Below are 27,442 nucleotides of genomic sequence, written 5' to 3' on the forward strand. Positions count from 1 at the left end.
TTCATGAACACCTCACATATGATTTTATGTCTTTTAATACAAATGATTTCATTTAGTGAGACCGCCATTCCTTAGTGCACTTTTTGACACTGAGGATACAACATACTTACCAACTAAATTTAACCTCCTCTAGTAATTCAGAGAGCTCTGGGTTTCTACATTAATGTTCATTGGGAATCCAGATACACTCCGTTTCAATTGAAAATGTTAAAATTCATAGTATTTGCTAAGCCCAAAGAAATATTTAAATAAAACACTGTATAAACTGAGGCTTTTTTAAAGGTAAAATTAAGGGTCAGTTCAAGAGAGTCAGTGACTCCCTCATCCCCTTTGGATTTCTACTCAAATATGAATTTCCAAAACACTTAGAAGGAGCCCTAACATAGCACTGTGTTTATAATTTTTTCTCTTTGGCTCATTTTTTGAGGACAGAAGGTCAGTATACAATAGTAATTATAACAGCAGGTATTTGTAATAATATTTTTGTCTATTAAAAATTTGTATATTTGCATTTTTGTGTATGTTAACTTGTGCCAAGACCTTTTATTTAATATACACAACAGCCCTATGAAAAAAATTTCTGTGTATATCCCCATTTCACAGATAAGGAATGTGAGGATAAGTGAGATTAAATAATTAGCTGAAGGTTGCTGAGTTAGTAAAAGACTCAGCTGGCCTTCAGACTCAGGCAAGCTGGTTCACAAGTGCAGGCTTTCAGTTACTATGATACATAGATATCCCTCACTTTTCAGAAGTTTTCACTAAGCCGCTTCACTTTTACAAAAGGCCTACACTGGTAACTGTTTTTGTTAACTGAAAAAAAAAAAAAAAAAAACCTGAAGAGGATATTTGCCTTTATGGAAAAAAAGAAAAAAGGCAAAAAGTGAAAATAGCATTCAGCATTTGTTTTGCGGGAGCTGTTATGGAAGCAGCGCACATCCTGAGCAATAGGAGTAGTGCTGTCAGGCTCCTTCCTTGGGAACTATACTCAGCATCTCAGCATCAAGTCACCATAGGTTTGCCTTGTGTTTGTGAGCATATGTGCTTTATCTTAATTTATTTTGTGCATCTGTTAGCAAGATGTGTCCTAAGATATTAGAAAAGCCTAAAAGAGGGGTACCTGGCTGACTCAGTTAGAAAAGAATGCAACTCTTGATCTCAGGATTGTGAGTTCAGATCCCACAATGGGTATAGAGATTGCTAAAAATAAATAAATAAATAAGTAAACCTAAAAAAAAAAAAATAGCCCAAGAGAGATTTATTTTAGGGGTCTAGAAATGCTAAAAAAATTTACATATTAATTAATTAATGTAAGCTTTATTGCTTAACATCTATTCATAGGAATACTCTACTCTTGGATTGTGGGGAAAACCTACACTATCTTTCATACATTAAAACTAATAAATTATCATAGGGAGATATTATTTGCTTTCAACATAGGATCCCAAAATTTGAGATCTTATTTGCATGAAACCTACCAAGTCATTTTTATAAATCTGGTAGATGGAGATACTAAATTGTAATAAGATTGTAGCTGTCTATGTATAATATAATAGTTCATTTTTCATTCTCATAATTGATATCCTTAATTTCTTTCATATAGAAATTAATTTTTGACCATATTATATTGAGTTATAAAAATTTGCATAATATTGAGTTGTGAAGATAATATAATTAAAGTTTTATCAGTCATTGATATCATATTTATTGATCCTGATGTATTATACTCAGTTCTATTTAATTTCAGACTTACCCAATTCATCAGCAGTGTGAAATCTGTGGTTAAAAATTTAATATTGGTGGATGCTCTCAAATCTGCAATATTATTATAGGGACATTGAGACATGGGAATGAAAATGTTCATGACATATTCTGAGCCACTTATTTTATTTATTTGGTTCATTTCATTCTTCTCCTAATAAATATTATATGAACAAAATGCACCAATATAGCTTTTTGTAGTAATACTTTAATAGCAATAAAACCCACAGTTGAAATATAATCATCTTCTCTACTGTTGATAATTTCTACATTTGTGTTATATGACGTTCATATTTTTTGTAAGAATTTTTATATCTTTAATACTTAGTGACTTAAATGTATGACCATAATGAAACATTATTCATATTTTACTCAGAAATGTTGCATTATATTCTAGATGACTTTTCTTTAATTTTCCTATAGGAGTTAAGAGAGAGAATTGAATGTAATTCTTGGATAGTATAGTCCCACTCATATAAAAATACATTTGAAAGAAATATAAAAGTCATGATTTTTATCCCGAGTGTTACAAATTGATTAAGCATTTTTAACACAGTGAGGTATAAATAGGAAATACTTAGATCTTCCTCTGATCACAACTCTGAGTTATGCTGTCTTAAATATTCTTTAACCATTGGGTAGCAGATCTTTTAATCTTGTCTTAGGTGTTGCTACTTGGCCAAGTTATTGTGGTTTTTAAGTGTCTGATCCATTTAAAAACGTGAATAACATATGACATTTAAAACATTCTTCCCCTGTTGCCTGCTAACATTTACTGCTGGGGAATTAGTGCAAGTAGAGGTGTTACTTTTCTTCCTCTGTCCACTATTTCATTTATTCTGTGAACATTGTCATCTTAAAAGGCCTTGTCCTTCCAATTCTGCTTTTAAAGACTGGGCACCCTGGATTGGGAGTTTGGCAAAGTAGCATCTCAAAGATCACTTCTAGGTGAAGTCCGTTAGTTTGCGTTGCTGTCAGCTTCTTATAGAACATGAGGAACTACAACCTGTCCATCCTCAGTTGAGAACTGATTAAGCGACAATAAGGAAAGCCTCACTACAGATGCTGAAATATTTATTATTACTGTTTTTTTCTTCTATGAAGAATGAAGAATACATTTTAACTTCAGAAATTCACTGACATTAACCTTATCATTCCTATGGTAGCCCAAACCAAATTCAAGGGGCAATGCTTTATTCCTTTGATAGAATTAGTTTTATACCAAATTCAAGGGGAAATGTATTTATTCCTTAGTTAGAATTAGTTTTATACCAGGGAAAGTAAATGCAGCTACATACTGCACCTGGAAATATTGGGGTACTAATCAGTATATCCATGTACATCGTGATAGCTCTTTCTCACTGTTAGACATACGGTTCAGTTATCAGCAATTAATTAGCTAACTAACCAACAATTCCAGAGGATCGCAGAATACATTCATATTGGTAGGATGAATGGGATAAATATTGATGGGATCTACAATTCTGCCTAACCGTTCATTTTCCTGAACATGCTGTGACATGATGACTATATCTTTTGGCTTGGATATTATATATATATATGCCTTGCATTGCCCCATCTTCCTTCACACCAAACCTTACCTATCCCCTGCTTAAAAAAAAAAAAAATCGTATGTGTAAATATAATAGAAGGGAAAGTTTTACATTATTCAACTTATCTTCTTTATATCTTGAATTTTAGATATTTCCATCAGGAATTATGTCCAAAAACAATTCTATTTTGAACTCTTGAAACAGAGAAAGAATATCCTATAGCTAACTTGATTCATCCATGTTGTTTCTATCCATTCATCATCTGTCTATGCTGATACTTATTATGAATTATGAATCTTTATATCACAGTATTATTAGTATGTATAAGTTAATGGTTTGGCTAACAAACCTATCCTCTTGAACATGTATTTTGAGCTAAGTTTCCATGGAGCTGGATTTTAATAGTTCTTTTGTGTGCTTTGAAATTGTTATAGAATATATAAATATATGCATAATTATTATCAATCTAAGCAGAGACCCCTAAAATTCTTATCTTGAGTCTAATGATCACTTTTTAAGATAATTTTGACCTTACTATTTAAAGCTTTCAATTTTATGTTAGTTGAATAAAATAAGATAAAATGTTTGACAAAAGGAAAATATTTGCTAAAGAAATAAGGTTCCTTTTTTTAATTTGTTCCTTAAAAATTGTACTTACAGGGTATTTTACTTCATTTTCAGAAAGTCACCACTTACAAGATAACCTGAAACTTCCCAGTAACATCTGTCCAGAGCATTTTAGACCTTTGTGTCCAAATTTTTATAAAATCTTAAAATAACTGCAGTGAAATCATTTTAGTCATACAGCCTGGGATGAGATTTTGTTTCAATAGACTTTCTTTGGTAAATCAGAATGAAAATTATTCAGCTTTGAGACTAGTTCTATAGATATATTTTTTAAGTGAATCAATAACAAATAACTTTACCACCATAACCCCTGGCAACATTACTATCAATTTAACTTGAATTTAGTGGAGAGACTTTATAAAACTAGATTCTCTAAGCCAACAGAAGATCTGACAAAATGATGGAAGGCACTGCCACATTATAGGTAATCTTCAGTGATCCTTAGATTCTGAATTATTATATATTATTTATGATATTCTGGGAACGAAATTAATGAGTGGTTCTTTGTCATGGATTTTTATATTAAATATGAACTGGTGATTCGTATAGCTAAAAGAGACGTATTACATGCTTTCCTAATTATTGCATGGGCTAAGCTGCTGTAAAAGAAAATACTCTAAAATATAGTAGCTTAAATTGGTTACATAAACTTGGTTTTAATCTAATACCATGGCTCCAAATCAAAAGCAGCTTCCATTTCTGGGTCTGAGGCTCTGTTGTCATTTTCTCCTAACAAAGGGGAAGGGGGAAGAATGGTCAAGAGGAGCCCTGCTCCAGTCCTTTAATTGGCAAGACCCAGAAATGTCACAGTTCACTTCTGTTCACATCCCAGTGGACACTACTTCAACGCATGGCTATAGTTAACTGGAAGCGAGGCTGGAAGTACTGTCTTTGTTATTGAGTGGAACAACTGGCGTTTTCCCACAACTGCCCACAAAAACTGCTGAATTGTACCCTTTTTTTGCTATTTCACATTAACGGCAAAACATCTCACTCCAGCAATTACAGTACAAGTTTTGTATTTTCTTTTTTGAAGCATTTAGATAGCTCAGTACAATTTTGTACAGCATGTTTGGACATGTTCCTATAGGCTAACCTTTGGAACTTTCTTTACTCGATATCCTACTATATACAAATTAAGGTAGAAATAGTTATTGCAGTCATGAGCAGATGGAATAGACTGATGCAATGGGAATGCAGATGATGAAATAAATATCATTCTATGATGTTCTATAACTTTTCAATATTGGTGTAGCAAGATTTTCTTTCTAGGAACACTTCACAACTGTTATATCTGAGCAATTCTTAGAAATTCTCCTCTGTTTACCTTTCACACATCCATGGCATTATTTAAATATCACCTGAAATTCCATTTTCTGGCTTAAAACCCTCTTTGAATGTCCTAGTCCAGCGACGTCCAGTAGAACTTTCTGTGAACACAGAAATGTTCTAGAACTACACTGTCCAATATGGCAGCTACTGAAGCTTTTGAGTGCTTGTCACGTGACTGGTGTGACTAAGGCACTGAATTTTAAACTTTATTTCATTTTAAAGAATTTAAATTTAAATAAACCCACGGGCCAGTAGCCACCATATTAGACAGCACAGTTAGTCATTCCCTGCTCCATTTACAAGCCTATATCTGCCACGTTTATTTTGCTGCATAATATTGCTCCTGAAATGTCCTCAAATGAATTTAACTCCTCAACATCTATTATTTAGTGGTTTATTCTTCAGGTGAGAGATTCTATCTTTTCAGTGCAACTGGACTCTTGCTTTAAATAGTCTAATAATAACAATATAATCTTTACTGTACATAAAACATGTCAGGCACTGTTCTAAGCACTTTATACATAATACATAATTTCATTATGATAAGGAACCTACATATAATTATCACCACTTCATATAGTTGTATGAACTGACACATCCACGGGTTAACTAATTTGTTGCCTTTAGCTAGTTAAGTGACTGATCTAGGATGTGAATTCCAGGCCAACTGTTTTAAATCCCAGGCTCTCCGTCTATTCTTTACTCTTTCGTCATTTTGTAGAGTGAGGTTTCTCTTCAGTAGTTCTCTTTATTCAAAAATACATCATATTTGGGGTCTAAGAGCTCTATTTGTGTATGTGTAATATTAGAAACTCTTGCTCCTCGCAAGAGAGAAAAGAACAGTTTCCCTTCCTTTCTGTTCTACAAAATAAATTAGTTAATGTAAGTGATAATGAACAGATGCTGTATGTTTGCTTCTATTACTACAAAATATTATTCAGATTTTTTTCGTAGTACACTAACAAAGAATTTTAAAGTAGTCAGGATCGATTATTTTCAAAGGGCTATAGTGTTCAGATTTAACTCAGGTCAATCATCTGCAAGTTAAAATTACTTAGAAACGTACTGTCCATAATTAAGCAATCTTACCTACTAATATTACAGAGTAAGGATACCTTTAGGTGACATGAAATCTGTCATTTTAAGTATGCCCCCAAGCCTTTTCCAGATTGCCCATAAGATTTCTCATTCTCTGGAGAATTGCGATCTCTAAGAAATAAATGTCTCTGTCAAGTCACAAGTAATATGAGCTCATGATGAAAAAATGGAATTTTTTAGTCTCATAAGGGGTATTGCAGTATTGTAAAATTGATTTTATTTCTTGTTATGTGAGTTCTCATGGTCATTTTAGGATTTACCTTCTGAATAAAAAGGGAAGGTTATGATGCCTTTTAGGGAGGTGGGGTACAGAGGCCTTTGGGGACCAGGAGAATATTTTTCATATGAAATCTTTGTCATAAAATGCTAATGTTGGTGTTCTTGTCTTTATGTCTATGCATTCTTTAGCTATGAGGATAACAGACCCTTCATCAAGTAAGAATGACCTGAATGGCTGATAAATTCCATTTATCAGTGTGGTCCCATGAACCAGCTGTCAGATCAGTACTGAAAAATCATTAGAGCTTCTGTCATTCACATTGAGGCAGAAGAGCAAACTGTGCAGGAAAATAATCAGGCATACAACTCGTATGCAGAATAAATATGCTGCAGGTGTATTGCCAAAAACAAATTCTGCTTCACCTCTTTTAATTGGGTATCACCTGAAATCAGTGCCACACTCCTAGCAACCTCTTGTGGTACAGACTTGCTTCGCTTTGAATAGCCTTCTCCTTTCATTGTGATGCGTTCCTCTGTGCCTCATATGTCGTCATTTCTGTTGTTTGTTTGGACATCGCTCATCCAAAATTATTTTGTGACTTAGCTGTGTATCTTCCGAATGACCCAAGGAGTACGAAGCTACCCAATTGCAGTGGATATTAATGAATTTCTATTTTAAATATTCAAAAAGGGGAAAAAAAAGTCTCCTTCACAAATTCAATTCGATGTATGGAAAATTACCTTTCAATTTTGACACGTCACTTGATTAATGACCTGTTTATGAATACATCTTTTAAATTCCTAAAACAAAGCTACAAGTCTGTACTAATCTAATAAGAATACACTCAAATGTTGATATTTGAGCTTTTTTCTTTTATACGTTTTAAAATTATGTGTCCTGCCACAATAAACTTAAGATTGGGGCAACCTCTAGGTGACCTTACTCTAGACTTTCAGTTTGTTCTTCTGGTGAAGAGTCCTTTGTTTTCATTTTCTCCAATGACATTTCACTTACTTCTTCATGCTCTTGCGTATATATTTTTTCTTTAGACATTGGGCTCATTGTAGTTCTTATATCATTAACTCTTGGGCCCATCACGTGTTTTCCAGTGGATACTAGCTGACTTGAGTATTTTATTCTATCATTTTATTTCTAAATTCAAATAGCAATTTTGCCTTGATTTAATGGTATTCTTTCCATTTTTCCTTTTTCCAATGCCTGTAAGAAGCTGAGAGCTTTATCTTGAGAGTTCCCATATTTTTCAGTTAAGTTATAGAAAAAATATTAATATCTAAGATATTTTCTGATTCATATATGCAAACATGCCACATACAATGGCAAGCTTTCTTTAGGGATTCTTCGTTCAACAACCTTAATGTTTTTAAATTGAACATGTTAAATTTAGGGGATATTTGAATAGGCGATCTAATAGCTGATGGTTATAGAAGAAAAACAGTAAATAGTCATGATGAATTTTAATAAGAATTTAATACTAATTGACTACTTTGGGACCATATCTTCCTTAAGACATAGTGCTCGCTGAAAACTTTACGCAACCCAGCTTTGGATTTGGTGAATACGTGTGTGGTTTCTTTTAACCCCTTCATTTTGTGAAGTTTCAATCCCCATAAATATTTCTTCCTTAGACAATGCAAGTGGCGGAGTATGGTCTGCTGAAAAGAAATATTTACTCTTTGAAGGAAGGTGTGCTGGGAAAAGAAAGGGTGGGTTCATGAGGATATAGAGATCTAGCCTGGTTTGGTCCTATTCTCCTATATACTTAGAAAGATTCCATTTTCACTTATCAGATTCCCATTTATTGGAAAGATTCACCTTTATGTTGATAGTCAATACAGAACACACAGCCACAGATAATATGGACTTTTGTCACCCATTGATTACTATTGCGAATGGCAGCTGGAGAAAGCTAAGGGAATGGAGAGTGAGAATTGTCTTCCATTCTAGCCTACTTTGTTCATACCACTCCATCCCCATTCTCAGCTTCATTCTCTCCCTCAAGTTTACAGACCCTTCAAAGTGCTGAAGCTTTTAAGCTTCTTTTCAGCAAAGCTGCCAGTTACTGATTTTCAAAGTCTAGTCCAACTTAACCTAGAAGACAGCAATCCGAAGGCCAAGACAGCACAGATGGTGATCTAGAGTGGAACAATTTTTTCCATCCACAGTATCACACTTGTTTTACATAACTATAGAATCAGACAAATAGAACTTTTAAAAATTCATACATATATTCCATATACTTGTTCCCTCGAATCCAAGCTCTTTTTTTGTCAGTAAGCACTAAAATTTTTATGGAAAAAGAGGAAATTTGGAAAAATGGGGTAAAAGTGTATCAGATGAAGTACTAATGGAGAGAGTCCAATCAAACAAATGTTATCATAACAATGAAGCCAGTGGAAACTAACATAGTTTTATAGACTTTTTCCCCCTTGCCATTCACCATAATTACATCTCCATATCATTTGCATATGTGCTGCAAATACATGAATAATTTAATAGTACAAATCTGCTTTTGCTTAAATGAATTTCTGTGTTCATAACATTCTCATTCATGTATATCTCCTCAAGTTTGAAAACTTGTAGTCCCCATTAAAATCTTAAAGTTACTTATACCACCTGTCTTACATTTTCTGTCAATAAAACTTACCGTAACATTTTTTTCAGTGTCAGTATTGTTGATATGATATGATTGTGCTAATTAAAGACCAATCATTTGATAACCCTTAATTTTCTTTTCTCTCTACAGGTCATGGGTTATAGGTGCAATAGCTCTTCTCTGCCTATTAGGATTGACCTGGGCCTTCGGACTCATGTATATTAATGAAAGCACAGTCATCATGGCGTATCTCTTCACTATATTCAATTCTCTACAGGGAATGTTTATATTCATTTTCCATTGTGTCCTACAAAAGAAGGTAAGCAAAAATTCTCTATTCAAATAGGAAAGTAACCATAACATAAATCATTCCTGATGTTTTTGTCTCTAAGAAATAAATATATCACTTCATTAATTTTATCTTTACAATAGCAAGACAAAACACACAAAACAGAAGCATAATAGTTGGTGAATGTGTTTAACAACAACAACAAAAAAAATCAGAGTATTTTCTGATTTGGATAATAAACAAAAATTATACTCTTGTAGGCTTGACCTTATAGTCCTTAATATTTTTATTGACAGACACATGGAATTTATGTATTAGAAATAGCATTTCTAAGATATTATGGAGCTGTGGGGTGGAGATATATATATGTATATATATATATATATATATATATGCATATATACACATAGAAAATATATTCTTTTCTCTTTTTCTTTAAAAAAAGTTCATATGTACTGGAAAATATGAATGTTTATAATTTAATGATAACATTTATGGTTTTTAAATGAATGATGACATACTTAGTAATGGTCTCTGTACTTATCTTTAAAAGCGTCTTTTATAAAATCTATGAGTTTGATGACTACGACGCAATATTTAATTTTTTTGTGCTGGTCTGTTTTTGTGATTTTTCACATTTACAAGGACCTAAAATATTCATTTTCAAAGTTAATCTTAGCCACTAAATACTTTAATTGCATTTTTTAGAATTTAGAAATTTAGAAATGATTGATTTTCTCATCTTATAATTTTTAACTCTATTAAAAATGTGGCCATTAGGGTTCCAATCACATAGACTCCTGAGCCAAGACTGTCTGGGTCTAAATCCTAGCTTTTCTGTTTAAAAGCTTATATGACTTTGGGCAAGTTAATTAACCTGCTCATGCCCCAGTTTCTTCATGTGTAACATGGAGGTAATAAAAATAATTATGAGATATTGAGAGGTGGCTCTGAAAATGAAATGTCAAAATGTGAAAATTTCTTCTAAGAGAGAAACAACACTTAAAATTTTTCTTTGGGAAACAAACAAACAAAAAGAGTAAAAATATCTATGTCTGTGATTTTTGATTTGAGAGACTCATAGGACCTAAAACAATACTTGAGACGGGTATCCACTTGTCCAGTCGTGTTCCGTTTCAGTTGTATATGGTGGTAAATATCAACAATGTGTTGACATAATCATAAATAAGGCTAGAATAGTAATGATGACTGAGGCCTATAAATGTAGGTTACAGAAAAGTAAAGAGATTGTAAGGGAATGGATGGATTCTAACCTATTGAATGAGAATTAATTTAGAAAAGAGGTTATATTTACAATGGATGAACCTTCCCAAATATTTAGTGCACACCCCCCCTTAAATTGCAGTTGCTTAACCACAAAATACTTATCATTATTATTTTTTTACTTATGGCCCAACTGTTGGTGGTATCTCATGGAAGGACACAGACTGATGAAGTCTTAGCTAACCTTGGTATATGATTTCCATAGTCATCTTGAGTACTGACACCGAGCAGACAGTCTGAGAAAGAGGGGATCTGTGTACAAGAGGCTTCCATCACTTCTACTCACCTTCCATCAGATAGGACACTATCAATGGTACCACCTAAACTGCAAGGAAGACTAGAAAACATAGTCTAGCTTTTTTACCTCAGGAAGATGAGGAATTAGGTGTTATAAACAGCTAGCAGACTACCACACTTGAAAGATGTAAAGAGTAGGACATGTGAATAATGATTAGGAATAGAGATGGAAAAAGAAGTGTCCAAGGAACAAAATCAGGATCAAGATGATAGGAGAAAATGTCCAAACGTAGACAGCAGCCAGTATCGTAAAACTTTTCAGAGAAGCGAGGGAGACTACGCATTTGGGGAAAAAAATCTTCCAGATTTTGACAGAAGAAAGACATAACTGGTTGTCACAGGAAATATATATAAAAAGATGAGAGCGAAATTGAAGATTAAGGGAAAAAGTAGCATTTGTCTGTATAAATAAGGGACTATTGGGCCATTAAGCAATTTGAACATCTTCAAGTATAGTGAACCAGATTTACCTATTATTTTTATTTTATTCATTAACTAGAAATTTGGGCTAACGAAATTTAAAATTTTAATGTTATATAGAAATTTTCTTCAAAGCAGAAAATACTTTTTGTATTTTATGCATTAATTATTTTGATTTTGAGTATTTCTATTAACCAATACCTTTTAGGTTTTCCCAATAATTATTTTTATTTTTCTTATCTTACAAACATGCATGGCTGGTATAACTAGGGATTGCTTTTGATATACAGGAAAAGATATTAAACCTCACGATCTAAAACCAAGTTGAGTTTTTAGTATATTTAACATACATGAAAAAATTTTTTTTAAATGTCATCAAGCTCAATTTTGTGATTCATTAGAACAGACTTCAGCAAACAACAGGTCATGGGTTAAATATGTCTAGCTGCCTTTGATTTTTACAGTCAAGAATGATTTTTATATTTTTAAGTGGTTACATTTAAAATTTAAAATTAAGTACATCAATAACATCCTTAGTTGCCTCTTGGTTGACAGAGCCTGAATATTGACTATCTGCCCCTTCATGAAAAAATTTACCAATCCCTGCTTTAGAAGCTTACTTTTATGCTTTATAATAATGAATAATAAACATATTATTCTTTCATTCACCTTATGTTTTGAATTTTCTAATTTTGGTGGCATTTTTATTGGGTGTCAATGACATGGGCAACATTAGGAAATATAGAAAACATGGAATTGTTTACCTTTATCCCTACAAAACAAACAGATAATTTTGTTTAAAATTGCAGAAATGTCTTGGGAGATTTTTCTTTTATTTCTTTATTTAAATTGAGATATAAGTGACATATAATATTGTGTAAGTTTAAGGCCTACAGTGTGTTAATTTGATACACATTTATTATAAAATGATTACCACCATAATATTAGCTAATACTTCCATCAACTCATGGTTACCATTTCTTTTTTTGTGGTGAGGACATTTAAGATCTCTCTTAGCAACTTTCAAGTATGTAAAACAGGTTTGTTTACTATAATTATCCCTCTGCACATTAGTGCCTTAGAACTTACTCTTCTTATGGCTGGAAGTTTGTACCCCTTAGCCAGTATTCTCCCAAATTCCTTTACTCCCAGTGTTGGGTAACCACCATTCAATTCTGGTTCTATGGGTTCAGCTCTTTGCCCAATGAGTGGTATCATACAGTATTTGTCTTTTTCTATCTGACTTATTTCACTTAGCATAATGCCCTTGTTTCATCCATGTTGTCAAAAAGGGCTGGATTTCCTCCTTTCATGGCTGAACATAATCTATCGTATGTATGTACCACATCTTCTTCTATTCACCCGTTGATGGACACATGGGTTGTTTCCATGTCTTGGCTATTGTGAATATGCTGCAGTCAACATGGGAGTGCAGATAGATCTTTGAGATTCTGATTTCATTTCCTGGGGATGTATACCCAGAAGGGAGATTTCTGGATTGTATGGCAGTTCTGTTTTTAATTTTATGAGGAAACTCCATACTGTTTCACGTAATAGCTCTATCAATTTCCATTCCCCTCAACAGTGCACAAGGGCTCCTTTCTCTCCACATCCTCACCAATACTTTTTATTTCTTGTTTTCTTTCCTTTTTTTCTCATCTTCTTGATGATAGCCATTCTGTCAGAGGTGAAGTGGTATCTCATCGGGGTACTGGCTTGTATTTCCCTGCTCTGTGTTGTTGAGCATCTCTTTATGATGGTCATTTTTATGTTTTCTTAAGAAAAATATCTATTCATTTCCTCTGTCCATTTGTAATTAGATTGTTTTGTTTTGTAATTAGTTTTTTTTTGCTATTGAATTATATGAGTTCTTTATATGTGAACCCCTTAAAGAAATATGATTTGCAAATGTTTTCTTCAATTCTGTAGATTGCCTTTTCATTTCGTTGTTTATTTTGCTATGCACAAGCTTTGTATTTTGATGTAATCCGACTTACTAATTTTTGCTTCTGTTGCTTTTGTTTTTGACGTTATGTTCAAAAATCATTGCTAAGACCAGTGTCTAGGAACTTTTCCTTTATATTTTCTTTTAGGAGTTTTATCCTTTCTGATCAAATGTCTCAGTCCTTAATTCATTTTGAGTCAAATTTTGTGAGTAGTATAAGACAGGGTTCAGTTTCATCCTTTTGCATGTAGTTATCTGGTTTTCCCAAAACTATTTATTGGAGAGATTGTCCAATCAATCTCTCAAGTATTCTTTTTCCTATTAAGTATTCTTGGCTCCCTTGTCAAATATTAGTTGACAGTAAATGTAAGCATTTATTCTGGGGCTAATTCTGTTCTCTTGTTCTGTGTGTCTATTTGTATAACAACACCATACCGTTTTAATTACTGCAGCTTTGTAGTATAGTTTGAAAGCAAGAAATGTAATGCCTACAGCTTTGTTTTCTCAGGATTACTTTGGCCTTTGGGGTGTGTGTGTGTGTGTGTGTGTGTGTGTAGTTCTGTACAAATTCTAAGGTTGTTTTTTCTGTATATGTGAAAAATACCATTGAGATTTTGAGAAACTGCATCGAATCTATAGATGGTTTTGGGTAGTATGCACATTTTAACAATCTTAATTCTCTTAAGAAGTTTTTCTTAAGCCATCTAATTGAATTTCCGTAATGTGCCCATGCTGACATAGTTGCTCATATGTTTTGATTAGAGAAATATGAAATACTCCATTTTGAGATATTTTGCCTTATGGGGGTATTTGTTGATTGATTCAGCTCATTAATAAAAATCCAACTCTGTGTTATCAGTCCTATTCTGAGTGTGGATTGCATGATATGACCAATACCAGCATTTCTACTGGTGACATTAAATTTATCACTTTTTCTTTTGTTATGCACTCAATTATAAACCTCAGAGGGTATCATAATTATTTCTGATCTGAGAGTATAAAAGAAATATTCCATTGATAAGGTACAGTTTCTTTCCCATATTCTATATTCTAGAACAATATTAAAACAATAACATACCAAATCTGGTCGTGGTGGGATGGATTATCATGTGAAATAGTGGATTAGAATACGCAAATGATTGAATGATCAAATAGCTTTTATTTGATCTATTCAGAGATACAGTCCATGTTATTTACTTTTTTTCTTTTTAAAACACATGCTTAGCATTTCAAAACTAATCACAGAAAAATAAACTCAGTAAAGATTCAGAAAGTAATACACCTAAATATCGAATCTGGCATCACTAGATGTCTTGGTTTGCTGGTCGTATATATAACCAGTTCGGCACATTTAACCTTTGTTGGAAAATGAAAATAGTCCATGATGAATTCCTGTGGCTTATATAGTATAGCTGCCTTTGTGACAGGAATGAGAGTGGTTCTCTTTTTCTCTTTCTCTATCTCCCCCTCTTAAAATATTTGTTTAGGTTTAAATCACTTCATTAAAAAACACTTTCTTTTCTAAGAAGAAAATATACTCTTGAGTACATTAGGAAAAACAAAGTGGGACATGGGTTATAATCAGCATTTTGGTTCTTGGAAATACTTCATTATTTCAGGACTAATATTAAACTCTAATTGATAGTGTTCACCTTTGGGTAGAGATAATTTTTGGCTTTCTCAAATTCTAATTAAAGCATTTGTCCCTATTTTTTCCAGATACAGAGAAAGGGATAATTTAATAGATTACTTTAATAATAATGTTAACATATTAATTTTAGAAATGCAGCCTCTTATAAAGAGCTTTCGGACCATAGAGCACCTATAAGATGTGGATTTTTTTCACATAGGGCCTATTGCCTAATGTTTTCAATCTTTCAGTTTATTTTCATTGCTTAAGCTTTTCAGTGTTCTTATCTGTAAAATGGAGGTAACGATTATTTCCTAGAATCATTTTGAGGGAGGGACCTAGCATAATTCCTAGGAAATAGCAATGAAAAATTAGAAGCTTTTTCACTCCATACTCCCAATCTCACATATCTATTAGACACACACACATGCGGGTATCAACTTATTTCTTTTAAAATATAAACAAAATGTGAAGTGGCTTTTAAACACTGAATAAAACTAATATTTCTAATTATTCATAAATGTGCCATAGAAGAGATTGGTTGGAAAACATATCACTCTAATTTAAAATATATTAATGATTGTAATGCTGGTGTTCCAGATCAGAGCAAGTCCTCAAAAGCCGCTCACCCTGTGCACGGTACCTGAATGCCTTTGACTCTCTCATCTAGCCTTACTTTCAAGTTCATATTCTAACCTGACAGATTCCAACCTATCTTTTGAAGATTCTCTCAGAAATCCTCTTCTCTGAGAAGCCTTCCCGGGTCCCCCCCTTTTATTGGCAGCAGGCATGCCTCCTTCATGCTTTGGTAGATTGTTGTTCCTATCCCAGAATAAGCATTTCATATATGTGAATTCTTCAAGCAAACCTTAATGTATTCTGTCTCCAATTCTGCCATATCTTTGGTAGAAAGAACCCTCTAATATTAAGATATGGTAGTTTAGTTCTGAATGCTAATATTTTAGTGTATCATTCACACTAACTTTTTTGCTTTTGATTCTAAATATGTCTCTCAAAAAAGCATGCATCTATAACTTTGCTTTAAATAAAATTACATTGGGATATTACATTGTCCCAAATTGTGGAAAGGATGAACTCATGTGAATTCAATACATAAAGAGCTAAGAATAATTATAAAGTCTTTTTAAAAAAGATTTTATTTATATATTTGACAGAGAGAGAGATCACAAGTAGGCAGAGAGGTAGGGAGGGGGGGGGGAACACCAGGCTTCCTGCTGAGCAGAGAGCCCAATGCGGGGCTTGATCCCAGGACCCTGAGACTGTGACCTGAGCGGAAGGCAGGGGCTTTAACCCACTGAGCCACTCAGGTGCCCCAAGAATAATATATACAGTGTTATTTATATAATAATATATATAATATTTATATTATATGTATATTATATATTTATATTACAATATTTATATATAATAATATTTACATATAATAAGTATTATATATAAATGACATTTACATATAATAATATATACAGTGTTGTTTCATAATGAACATAAATTTGGAATGCATAACCAATAAAATGTCCCAAAATGTGTTTATAGTTGAGGAAGACATAGTTGGGGATTATTGTTGTTGTTGTACATAGTGGAAGTATGATTTAGGGCAGTTACTGTTTATTTTTGTATGTCTTGTTTGATTAAAGAGATAGTAATAAAAATTTTAAACATGGTAAAAGTTTTCCCAGACCTTGTTGATATGTTACCCAGCTTGGAAACATCAACTAAAAAAAAAAAAAATATATGTTTGTCTCCTTTTTTCCCATGATTTTATACTCCAAGCAGGATTAAGAATTTAATAAAGAAAAGCAATCTGTGATTATTGAATAGAATTATTATGATGGAGTAAATTTAAAAATATTTTGGATTTTATATTCTGAAGTTATAAATTTGACCTCTTTTAGGGGAAATAAACTTCAGAGAAATAGAGATTTAAAGGAAATTTAACCCAACACATTCCTTTTTTCTGTGTTTAAACATTCTTTTCCCCTTTCTCTTCCTCTCTCTCCCCCTCTCGCCTCCCTCTCTTTATCCCCTCCTCTCTGTGGCTTTCTCACTAGACCTCAATTCGAAGAACAGTTGCACCAAGGGGCTACTTCAGACCAAATTTATAAGGCTAAAAATAAATAGTGTCTTAAAGAGTCTTAACTTTTTGTTTTTTGAACTAAGAGGTAGTAGTGTTATAGCATAACTGCATGTGTGTGTATGCATGTGTGCCTGTTTTAAAAGGTTCCATTTATGTGAAATTTCAAGATTGGTGGCTTGGATATCCTTTTATACCGTAAAATATATGCTGAACAGAATTTCTTGTATCTGTAGGGCAAGGAAATAATTATTATTAATGATCTAAAAATGAAACGCACATACATTTTTATACCATAGTTCCCAGCGGAAATGAATTACGTGCTAACAGAAGTTAATATTTAATTGGCTAGGTACGAAAAGAGTATGGGAAATGCCTGCGAACGCATTGTTGTAGTGGCAAAAGTACAGAGAGTTCCATTGGCTCAGGGAAAACATCTGGTTCTCGAACTCCTGGACGCTACTCCACAGGCTCACAGGTAAATATTTGTTCGTTCAAATGAAATATCTCTTACTTGTATTCTGTCACGAGTTGCTGGCTTTCCTTGATCAGACATAGTTTGTATCCCAAGTGTTTAACCCATCGCATTTGTTGTTGTTCTTTCAGTGTCTCAAATAGGAATGATTAGGACAAATAGTCCAAAAACCACATTGCAACAAAATTATGAAATTCGGGGTCTCACTTTGCATATTAATTAATGATTTCAGATTATTCCTAGTTGAATGAATACAGAAAGTGACAAAAGGAATTTGGCATTTTACCCAAAAATTCTAAGAAGGTAGCATTTCATATATATGATTTTTAAGGGAACTACCTCTTATAGCCGATGTAGTAACTACTTCCTGGTGCTAATAATCACTTATTAAAGCTTGGTCATAATCATAATCACACAAAGAGATATTCACAGACTTGTGTAGGATTGGTTTGTGTTTATGCATGTTTATAAAAACTATGAACTAAAGTATTACCCTTTCCACTTCAACCTTTCTTTCACCTATTTTTTACTTGTTTTATTGACTGTAGATGTATTTACATTTGTCATATGATATTTGAAACATAAAACAATACATGTAACATCCATTAAGTTATGAAGTAGAGTAGAAAATAAACCTGTGAACATCCAACTCACGAATTGAACATTTTCTGTATATTTTTCCTTCCTGAAACCCCTCCCTAATCAATTCCTGTGCCTGCAACCAGAATACTTCTGCTCTTCATTTCTTTGACACATTCTAATAGTTTCCCACCTCCAAAAAAGATGTTTACTATTTGTTTTTTACTATCACTTTTTAAAATGTTTTTTGAAGTGTGATATTATTGTATTTAGTCTTCTGTGACTTCCTTTTCTTACCCCCATATCACCCCAGTTCATCCCGTGAACATTTAAGAGTTGACTCTGAGCTGCATAATATATACTTTTTCTCTGCTGCAATATTTTTTATTTTCCTCCTTTTTCTATTCAACCATTATTTGATATAGTTTAGTGAGTTGTTAAGCTCCTAGGTCAGGAGCCAGTTGAGTGGATTCAAATGTTGGTTTTGTCATTTATTAAGTCTGTGACATTGAATATGCTAATTAACTTCTGAACATCAATTTTCTAATGAATAAGAGTACTTGCCTCAAGGAGTTCTTGTGAGATTTCAGTGAGTGAATACAAGAAAAATTACATAGTATAGAGCCTAGAATATAGAATTAATTGAAGTATTAAAATTTTACACGTAACATGCATGTTCTACACATAAAAATATATTTTATGTATACATACATATTTATCTTATACCAGGTATTATTTCAGTGTGTGATACATCAATAAACAAAAGAGACAAAATTTCTGTTTTTCTGGAGCCTCAAATTTAATACAGACATTAGACATTAAATACTGGATATTATATATAAATATAGGAAATAAATGCATTATAATTTTAAGTTTGATTATATAAGATAATAATGACTACGGGAGGAAAACAGCAGGGTTAGGTGGGTGGAACAGCAGAATGAGTTAGGTCTCTTTTTTTTTTTTTTTAAGGTTTTATTTATTTATTTGACAGAGATCACAAGTAGGCAGAGAAGCAGGCAGAGAGAGTGAAAGAAGGAAGCAGGCTCCCTGCTGAGCAGAGAGCCCGATGAGGGACTTGATCCCAGGACCCCGAGATCATGACCTGAGCTGAAGGCAGCGACTTAACCCACTGAGCCACCCAGGTGCCCCGAGTTAGGTCTCTTTAAGGAGAAAATATTTCAGTAAAAATTTAAAGAGATGGAGTTATTCATTCATGTATCTGGGGGGAAGAACACTTCAGGCAGAAGAAACAGTTGTACCAAACCTGAGGCAGAAATATGATTGACTTGGAAAGGAGTGGCAAGGAAACCAGTGTGGCTAGCTCAAGTTGGGGAGACTCATAGAAGAGGAGGTAGGGGGAAGCTCATGTAAATGTCACCTAACAACAATCATAATTCCATCAAATCTGTTAAGATGTCACTTCTTCAGAGTAGTCTCACAGACTTCCTAGCCAAGGATATTTCCCCTCATTATGTGCATTTAAACTTTTTTAAAATTATGTAATATAACAAACATTAACAAAAGCACACAAAATACAGGTGAATGCATATTGATTCATTACCCTCCCTGGGTCAAATATTAGACTCTTGGGAGTACCTTAGAAACCCTTTGAACCTTTCTCCATCATCTACCTCTAAAATAACCGCCATCTTAAGTTTTAACAGTACATTTTGTTTGGCATGTGTTTGATACTTATTCACATGAAAACAGCCAGTACCTATTCTCTTCTATTTTCTTTCTTTCCTCAGACATCTGTGTTGCTGCAGGGGGCTATGTTGTTTTTTTTTTATTATTATTGTTGTATATTGTTCTATATATCCATCCTACCAGTGACATCATTTGCATTCATAGTTCTCAGTTATAATAATTAATGGTTCTATGGAGCTTTGTAGGCATATTTTTACTTTGGCATTTGTTTTTGTGATAATTTGTTGTATCTATCACTTAACTAATCTAGTAACTCCATGAAGACAAAGATATTTTTTGTTTGTCTTTTCTTTTTTATCTCCTAGAATAGCTTCTGGCATGCAGTAGAGAACATTTAATATTTTTAATTAATTCACTAGTTGATTGATTAATTAATGAAACAAATGTGAGAGAATTATTTCCCATATTTCAGTTTGAAGCTTTGAAGTATTTTTTGATAGAAACATTTCTCAAGTGCTCAGAATTTATAATTTCTTATTGTTTTAATTTTTTAAAAATTTTTAATCTCTTTTATTTTATTTCTGTATTTTAAATAAGCTCCACACCCAACGTGGAGCTTGAATTCATGACCAGGAGATCAAGAATCACATGTTCTCCTCACTGAGAAGGCGCCCAGCCGGGAGCTCCTCTAATTTTTATTAGTTTTGTTCTGTATGTGTGAGGGACTGTGTCTCTGTGTGTAGTTGCTAACCTAAAACAACAATATAGACAATATTTCTGAAGAATAAGCATGTCCCAAGATTTATAAAACAAATTGTCTAGTATTTGAAGATTAAATACTCCTATTATTCAGGGAGATCAAATATATTTGGAACATAATCCATTTTTGAGCTTGGTTTTGCCTGTACCTTTACTAGTAGTGATAGTTCTTAAAATTATCTCATCCTTGGAAAAGCTGAAGATAGGTTGTTTTCCTCCTCACAGGATTCTTAATACTTTTTTGATCCCTAACTCAATAAAATGGCAGAACTATGAGCCAGAAAAAAGAATCTCCTTCCCCTAAATGGAAAAATATTACACCGCTTTCTTCAGTTATCTGACACTTAGGAAACTGTGAGAATATAAATAATGATATAAGAATTTTTGGTTCTTGATAAAACTACCTACTGTGAAGAAATGAATAAGGGTGAATTGTCTTCCTTTATTTCCTTCAAAAGAAAGAAAAGTCAAAATCATATGTAACCTGTAAAATTACACTGGTCTCACAGAATATATGGAAGATGTTAAGTTTAGTCGCATTTTAATAATACTCTGTTCTTTTCTTACCAAACTTTTTCTTTCTTGCAAGTTTTTGAATTCTTAAAGTAAATCTTTTGTTAATAAAACTGACAATTTAATACATATTTAAATACCCCATTCCCATAAAAGTTACAATGAAAATAATTTGTTTCACTTTGGAAACTAAAATTATTAAACTCTAACCATCTAGAGTACACATCTATATATCTTCAACATGTTTAAATTGGTAGAGTACATTACATTTATTGCTTTTTCATAGTTACAATTATTTTTGGTATAAGCATTTAGGAATACACTTAATGAGAACCAATTATTATCACTAATTTAGTTTCAGACGTTCTCCTGCTACTGTACTGCAGGCTTGTAGCAGTTACACAGTTGCCAGATGCCAGAAACAAAGGCTTCATATAACTATGACAGAAAGAGAAAGAATGATTTGTGTGAAAATTTACTGCCTGGTGAGTTCATTTCCCTTTTTCCCTTTTCCCCATCCAGAGCCGAATTCGTAGAATGTGGAATGACACGGTCCGAAAGCAGTCAGAGTCTTCCTTCATTACTGGAGATATAAACAGTTCAGCGTCACTCAACAGAGGTAATTAGAAACAATTTTTCATATTTATTACTTTGGTGATGACTTTAAGAAGTTCGTAAATGCATTGCCTTTTTTGCAACTTCTGGACCTTGTTCCATGTGATAGGAATATCGTGAGGTTATAAAACTTGCTTGACTGTAGCAGTGTGTTCCATTATTCATAAGCCTTTTTATTTTTTTCCAATTCCGAGTTTTCAGGAAATCTTTTCTGAAAAAAGTTAGAAAACGAGAACTTTTTCTAGTCATCTGCCACTGTAATAAACTGGAGAGCTGTCAGGCCTCATTGGAAGCAGTGAAAATGGGCAATTACGTGGCTATATAGTCTGCTAAGCATCATAGAGTTGCACATTGTCCCAGGCATAGAGCAATTTCGTAGTCTTTGTGAAAGTAAAAATATACTGTCTAATACGTACTTGAGGCACCCTGTATATTTGGGGTAAAAATCACATCTAATCTCAGTATCTACAAAACTTATCCAGCATATTTAAAGATCTAGAAGGAAAAAGGATATATATATACATATATATTATGATTTTTGTGTGTTTATGTGCTTCTGGTTATCATGTTCCCAGGGCATCATTTCGATTTTTAAAATGAAGTTCCTTTAATCTACTGTTTTGTTTGTGGTTGATTTTTTTTTTTAAATTCTTCTGTTTCTCTTTCTCCTTCCTACCCTCCACTTCCCTCCCTCTTTTTTAGTGTATGTGTCTGGGGTGTTGAGCGGGGAGTGGGGAAATTAGAATTAGGCTGATTACAGTAAAAATGGGTAGATGCTATATTTGTATAGAGTTAGGGTACCCTACAGATGTTGCTGAGGAATACTTACAATATAGTTTTATCTGTAAAGATGATGTTTGCATGAGCTTATTCCAATCACACTGTCCTAAGAAAGGTATTTTTGATGCATATATTCAGTAGTTATTTTTATAATCTACATTGGTTTTTTTCCTATCCCCAAACTAAGATTATTAGTTCCACTTAAACCTGTTTCTGTCAACTTTTTATTACATTAAATACTACTTAAAACAAATAATTTAACAATCACAGCTTATGATTCAGGAAAATTCAGATGCTGGTGCTCTTAATTACTTTTACTCAAGTGATTTGCATCTTATTTACATAAAATAAATTAGGACAGATAGTGTCAAGCTGAATTTGATATAGGGACCCATGTTATATATAGTCTTAATTGATTTTCATATGTTATTTGGGACAGTGATATAATAACTATAACCTAGTGATAATATTAAACTTCCTATATCATTTTTGCCCAATATAGGAACAGTGAGTGCAAATATTCCTCCAAATATGAAAATACTTCAAAACACCCACATTTTATATTTTGTTTCAATATCAGTCTTTTATTTTCTATATTTTTATTTACATATTACCATTGAAATATTCTTCTCTTTTTCAAGTTTAGTTTGAATGGTTAGTCTGTGAAAATTTTTTAAATATGAATACTCTAACTTTGGACACACTTTCCTAGTCATTGAGAACGAATTACTTAAAAATGCCTCCAAAGTTCAGGAACTTATTTGCTTTCATAGTGACAGATTTTGTTTATTGTCTAATCCCACAAATGGAAAGTTTACAGTATGTTCCTAGATAGAGAACTGCCCTTATGAATAGGATCTATTATTAGGAGTATATCGTATCTAATAAACACAGCAACTATAGAACAATTGTTTCTTAAAGAAAAGATGAGATCATGTGATTTTAATGATGCACTGTTTATTAGCCTACTGTGAAGATGGTTAAAATATGTAAAATTATTATTCCTTAAAACATGTAAAATTATTATGTTGTCTAGCATTATGATGTAAATTTATGTGAAGATTGTAAGGTATGTGATTTTACTAAAAATTGTTTTAAATGGACACATTTTTGTGACCTTGATTTTGAGGTCAATCACATGTAACATTGCAGTGCCCTTTTTAGTTCCTTCTCAAGAATTTCATCAACTTGAAATATGTGATATGTGGATGACTTGTCAATTTGGAATATATTTAAAGAAAATAATAATATTTATATTGACTGATCATCTATTTAAATCTGGTTTTCAAGCCTTTAGTTTTGAAAGTATTTCTTAGTTACTCTTGAAGAAGGGTATAAAATTTCTTGACATCCAATAAGTTACTCTAATCTCGACTTTGGGGAGGGGGTTAAATTAAATTTGTGACTTGAAGTGTGTCCAGGCAGTGATCTTTTCCTTTCGGATAGGGATTCTTCCTTTCGCTCAGTGACTTTAATGGTGGTAGACATCACAGTGATCTTCTTGATTTCCCATATTAATTCCCTGTTCCCCCAAGTCAGAAACTCCTTATTTTATTCTCATCTCATTATTTGTTTTTATCTCAGATGCGTGGAGTACTTTAAAAATTTATATCTTCCTATTATATCTCTGAAGATAGTCTTTAACCTCCTTCTTTAATCTTGTCTTATTTCCCAGGATCCTATCTTCCGTGCATTCAGGCGTGTGTATCATATTTAGGTAGGTGAAATCCAAGATTCACCTTTCCGGATAAACACTTCAGTCACCTTGGCAACATAATTATTCACCTCTGTTTAGTCGAAAGACTATAGTCCCTATTATTAAAATAAAAATTTTAGGCACTACATCTTTGCATCTTCATATATTCTAACTCCCCATTCATTCTCAGTTTCTCACAGCTAGCAATTTTTTTGTTTATTTAAACCCCATTTTCCTTTCTCTCTAAGATCTATTAAATCTCTTATTTTTGTCTTTAGTTTTGGCCTTCAAAAACTGTAAGAAGTTGTCTAAAAATTAGTCTTAAGTCTACTTTAGGTTTTCTTTCCTATTCATACCACTCCTTAGTTCATCAAAAGAATAATTATTTTACAATTTTGTATGTCTTAACATCTATTCTTCCAAACAAAAATTCACCTTTCTCATCTTTGGGATCCATTAAGAAGAAAGCATCTACCATACAGTACAGAACTCCTTCTCAATGGTTTTTATTTTTTCAAACCATCTTTAATATTCTATCCTTGAACCAACTTGTTACAACCTATGTATCAGATTACCTATCTAGATTTCCCGGTGTGGTAAACTTGATTACTGTTGGGATTTTATTCCTTGGAATCACGCAAAATCTTGGAGGATTTATGGATAATTATTAATTTGTGTAATCATTCTTATATATTCTCTTTGGGATTTTGTTATTTGGTCAACCTCATCTCTTTAAAACGTTCCATTACACATTCCATTCCATTTGTCCTTTGAATATCTATATTCGTGAAGATGTTTTCCAAATGTTCGCTATACATTGTAAGATAATTTTTCCCCTTCTGACTTATTTTCTATAACGCTGCTCACTCAAGTAAATTAAGAATTCTTTGAGGCCAGTACCCGAGGACTATGATCACCTTAACTTCCCTGGTGCCACTTTCATAACCAGAGGGAGATTTTCAAGAGCATTAATGTGATAGTCAATTATAGGAAGTTATAAGGAGGATTAACTCTTATCCAAGTTTTTATCTTAAGTTTATCTTTTGCAAATCCCACAGGAGGGTTTATTCATTGGCTCATTTAAATATTTACTATTTGCACATAACTTGAAGTCCGTCCTCAATTCCCCCAAGCTTCTCCCAGATTTTTAGAAAATTTACCCAAATTTCTAGTAGCTCTAACTTCCCAGGAGTGGTAGGAACAATTTGCAGCTAACATAGTCTTTTACCACTCTTACCTCCAGCTCACAACCTCTGCTGACCAAACCTCATCCTGAACAATTTAGATTAACAATGGCTCTAAAACTTGCCTTTGATCCCAAAGTGAAGCATTTGCTGAGAAATTTCTCTGGGAGTTCAGTTAATGGTTAAACATTTCTGTTCCTTTTATAGATCTATATAGAAATCGAGATGTTTTCTGAAATTGGATTTTATTAGGCTTTATCTCATCGTGACTAATGTAAATGCATTGCTCATTTTCTTTTTATTTAATTAGCTGAATTGACACCAGAAATTTCAGTTCAAAATCAAGTTTTGCTAGGTAGCTGCTGCCAATACGATGTCTGAATTATGAAAATTGTTCCACCCAAGCCCCTCCCCAACTGTAGCATTATTACAAAAATGTGACCCATCATAGCAGCAGAATTAGCAAAAAGGCATTTCTTCTTCTAAAACAATAGCTTGGCTAGCATAATGAATTTTTATCTATCTCCCATTCTCCATCTCATCAACCTCCCATAGAAGTTAATGTGATTTAGATTTGTATACAAGGGGAACTGACCAGTAAAGCTATATATATTTAAGCCAAATCTAAGTGTTGTGTGCATGAAGACTGTCTTTTCTGTAGATGTACAGTCATATTCATTAAAGTGGATGGCTTCTCCTTTCAAGGTTCACATTCGTATTAGTCTGCACATGCATTCTCCGTAAATTTATGTAATCAGTACAGTTATGATGGCTTTTGGCAACCTTTTCATAATTTTAAGGGTAAATCTTGGCTCTCTCTGGCACAATAATGTACCGAAAGATGGCCTCCCCCATTAGGAACATTGTTGATAAAAAGGGGAAAGGCATCACCAAATAAACTTTGCAAATTGGTGATTTATTCATAGTAGTTTTGAGAATGGAATTTTAACTCTGTGACTTTTGGTAAGTTTTCTATATGCTCAGTATCTATGCAAGGGGGATACAGAGAGCACTTCACGGGGACCTTGAGAGGACTGAGTTTATATATGTTAATTCCTTACTACAGTGCCTACAAATGATTCGTCCTCTTATCATTATTTTGTTCAAAAGTTCACTTACATCTTCTAACAAATGAAAACTGATCCTTGCCAGTGCTCTCAGATAATTAGATATTAAAATTCATCATTTACTACTGAAGGTTTTCTTTCCTTTTTATTTTCTAGTAATAGGTGGGAGGAATAAAGTAGTTACCTGAATGCCAAGTAAAAGAAAAAATAATTTACCTAAAATGCTGCTACCCTTGAGCTAACAAAAAGAGATAAACTAATAAAACTGAATTGTCTCTTCTAAATGAGAAATTAAATGCACATTATATCTGTCTAGTTGTACATTGCACCTTTGATTTGTAACCGTCTTTTAGCATTTAAGAAATAAAGGTAAAATATTTCTTCTCCTTACCTTAGATAATGATATAAGCAAACACTGCCTTCTCTTCCCCCCAAGCCCTATCCTGCCCTTCAGAAGCTCAGAGAACACTAGTGCGATTCAGACAGCCCGGATAAATAACCAGTTACGTAGCAGAGCAAGGATGTGACTCATGCCCATTTTAAACTCATGTCTTCTCAGAGCCCGTACTATCTTTCCCAGAACGCTGGTCACCAAGGCAGAAGAAACTTCACAATAAATCACCTGTCATCTCATTAATATTCAGGCTACTCAACATATTTTGCTTTTGTGTTTTTAAAGAAAAATGCAAATGAAAAATTGTAAGTGATGTTTTGCTGCAATTAATCACGTCTATAAATTAAAGCTTAAAAGGGTGAAACCTTCATACTCATTTGGTGTACTTTATTAATCTCATTAAATATAATATGGCTTTATATGCATAAAATATGTCATATTTCTGAAAAGTCTTGCTGTTCTGAAGGGTTATAAAGTTGTTTATAAATATTAACCAAATCCTACTATAATCTGACATCTATTTGTGAAATTTGCATGTACAATGAAATAAGGATATCTTCTGTGT

The 27,442-nt window shown here is 33.0% G+C and overlaps 1 protein-coding gene across 18 annotated transcripts in view; it reads left to right on the top strand.

Moving 5' to 3' along the window:
* Nucleotides 1-27,442, top strand: part of ADGRL3 (adhesion G protein-coupled receptor L3) — an 839,163-nt gene that overhangs the window by 756,778 nt on the left and 54,943 nt on the right. For 10 of the 18 annotated variants that reach the window (XM_045079818.1, XM_045079821.1, XM_045079816.1 and 7 more), the window contains 4 exons: nt 6,780-6,806; nt 9,356-9,524; nt 17,518-17,643; nt 21,664-21,760. In XM_045079818.1, coding sequence (XP_044935753.1) covers nt 6,780-6,806; nt 9,356-9,524; nt 17,518-17,643; nt 21,664-21,760 — 419 coding nt within the window. The remainder of the gene's footprint in view (nt 1-6,779; nt 6,807-9,355; nt 9,525-17,517; nt 17,644-21,663; nt 21,761-27,442) is intronic. The other 8 variants (XM_045079819.1, XM_045079820.1, XM_045079807.1 and 5 more) reach the window with 1 other exon arrangement.

This window comes from Mustela putorius, unplaced genomic scaffold (assembly GCF_011764305.1).
Source record: "Mustela putorius furo isolate JIRA1106 unplaced genomic scaffold, ASM1176430v1.1 tig00000430_pilon_pilon_pilon, whole genome shotgun sequence".
In the NCBI taxonomy this organism is placed as follows: Eukaryota; Metazoa; Chordata; class Mammalia; order Carnivora; family Mustelidae; genus Mustela; species Mustela putorius.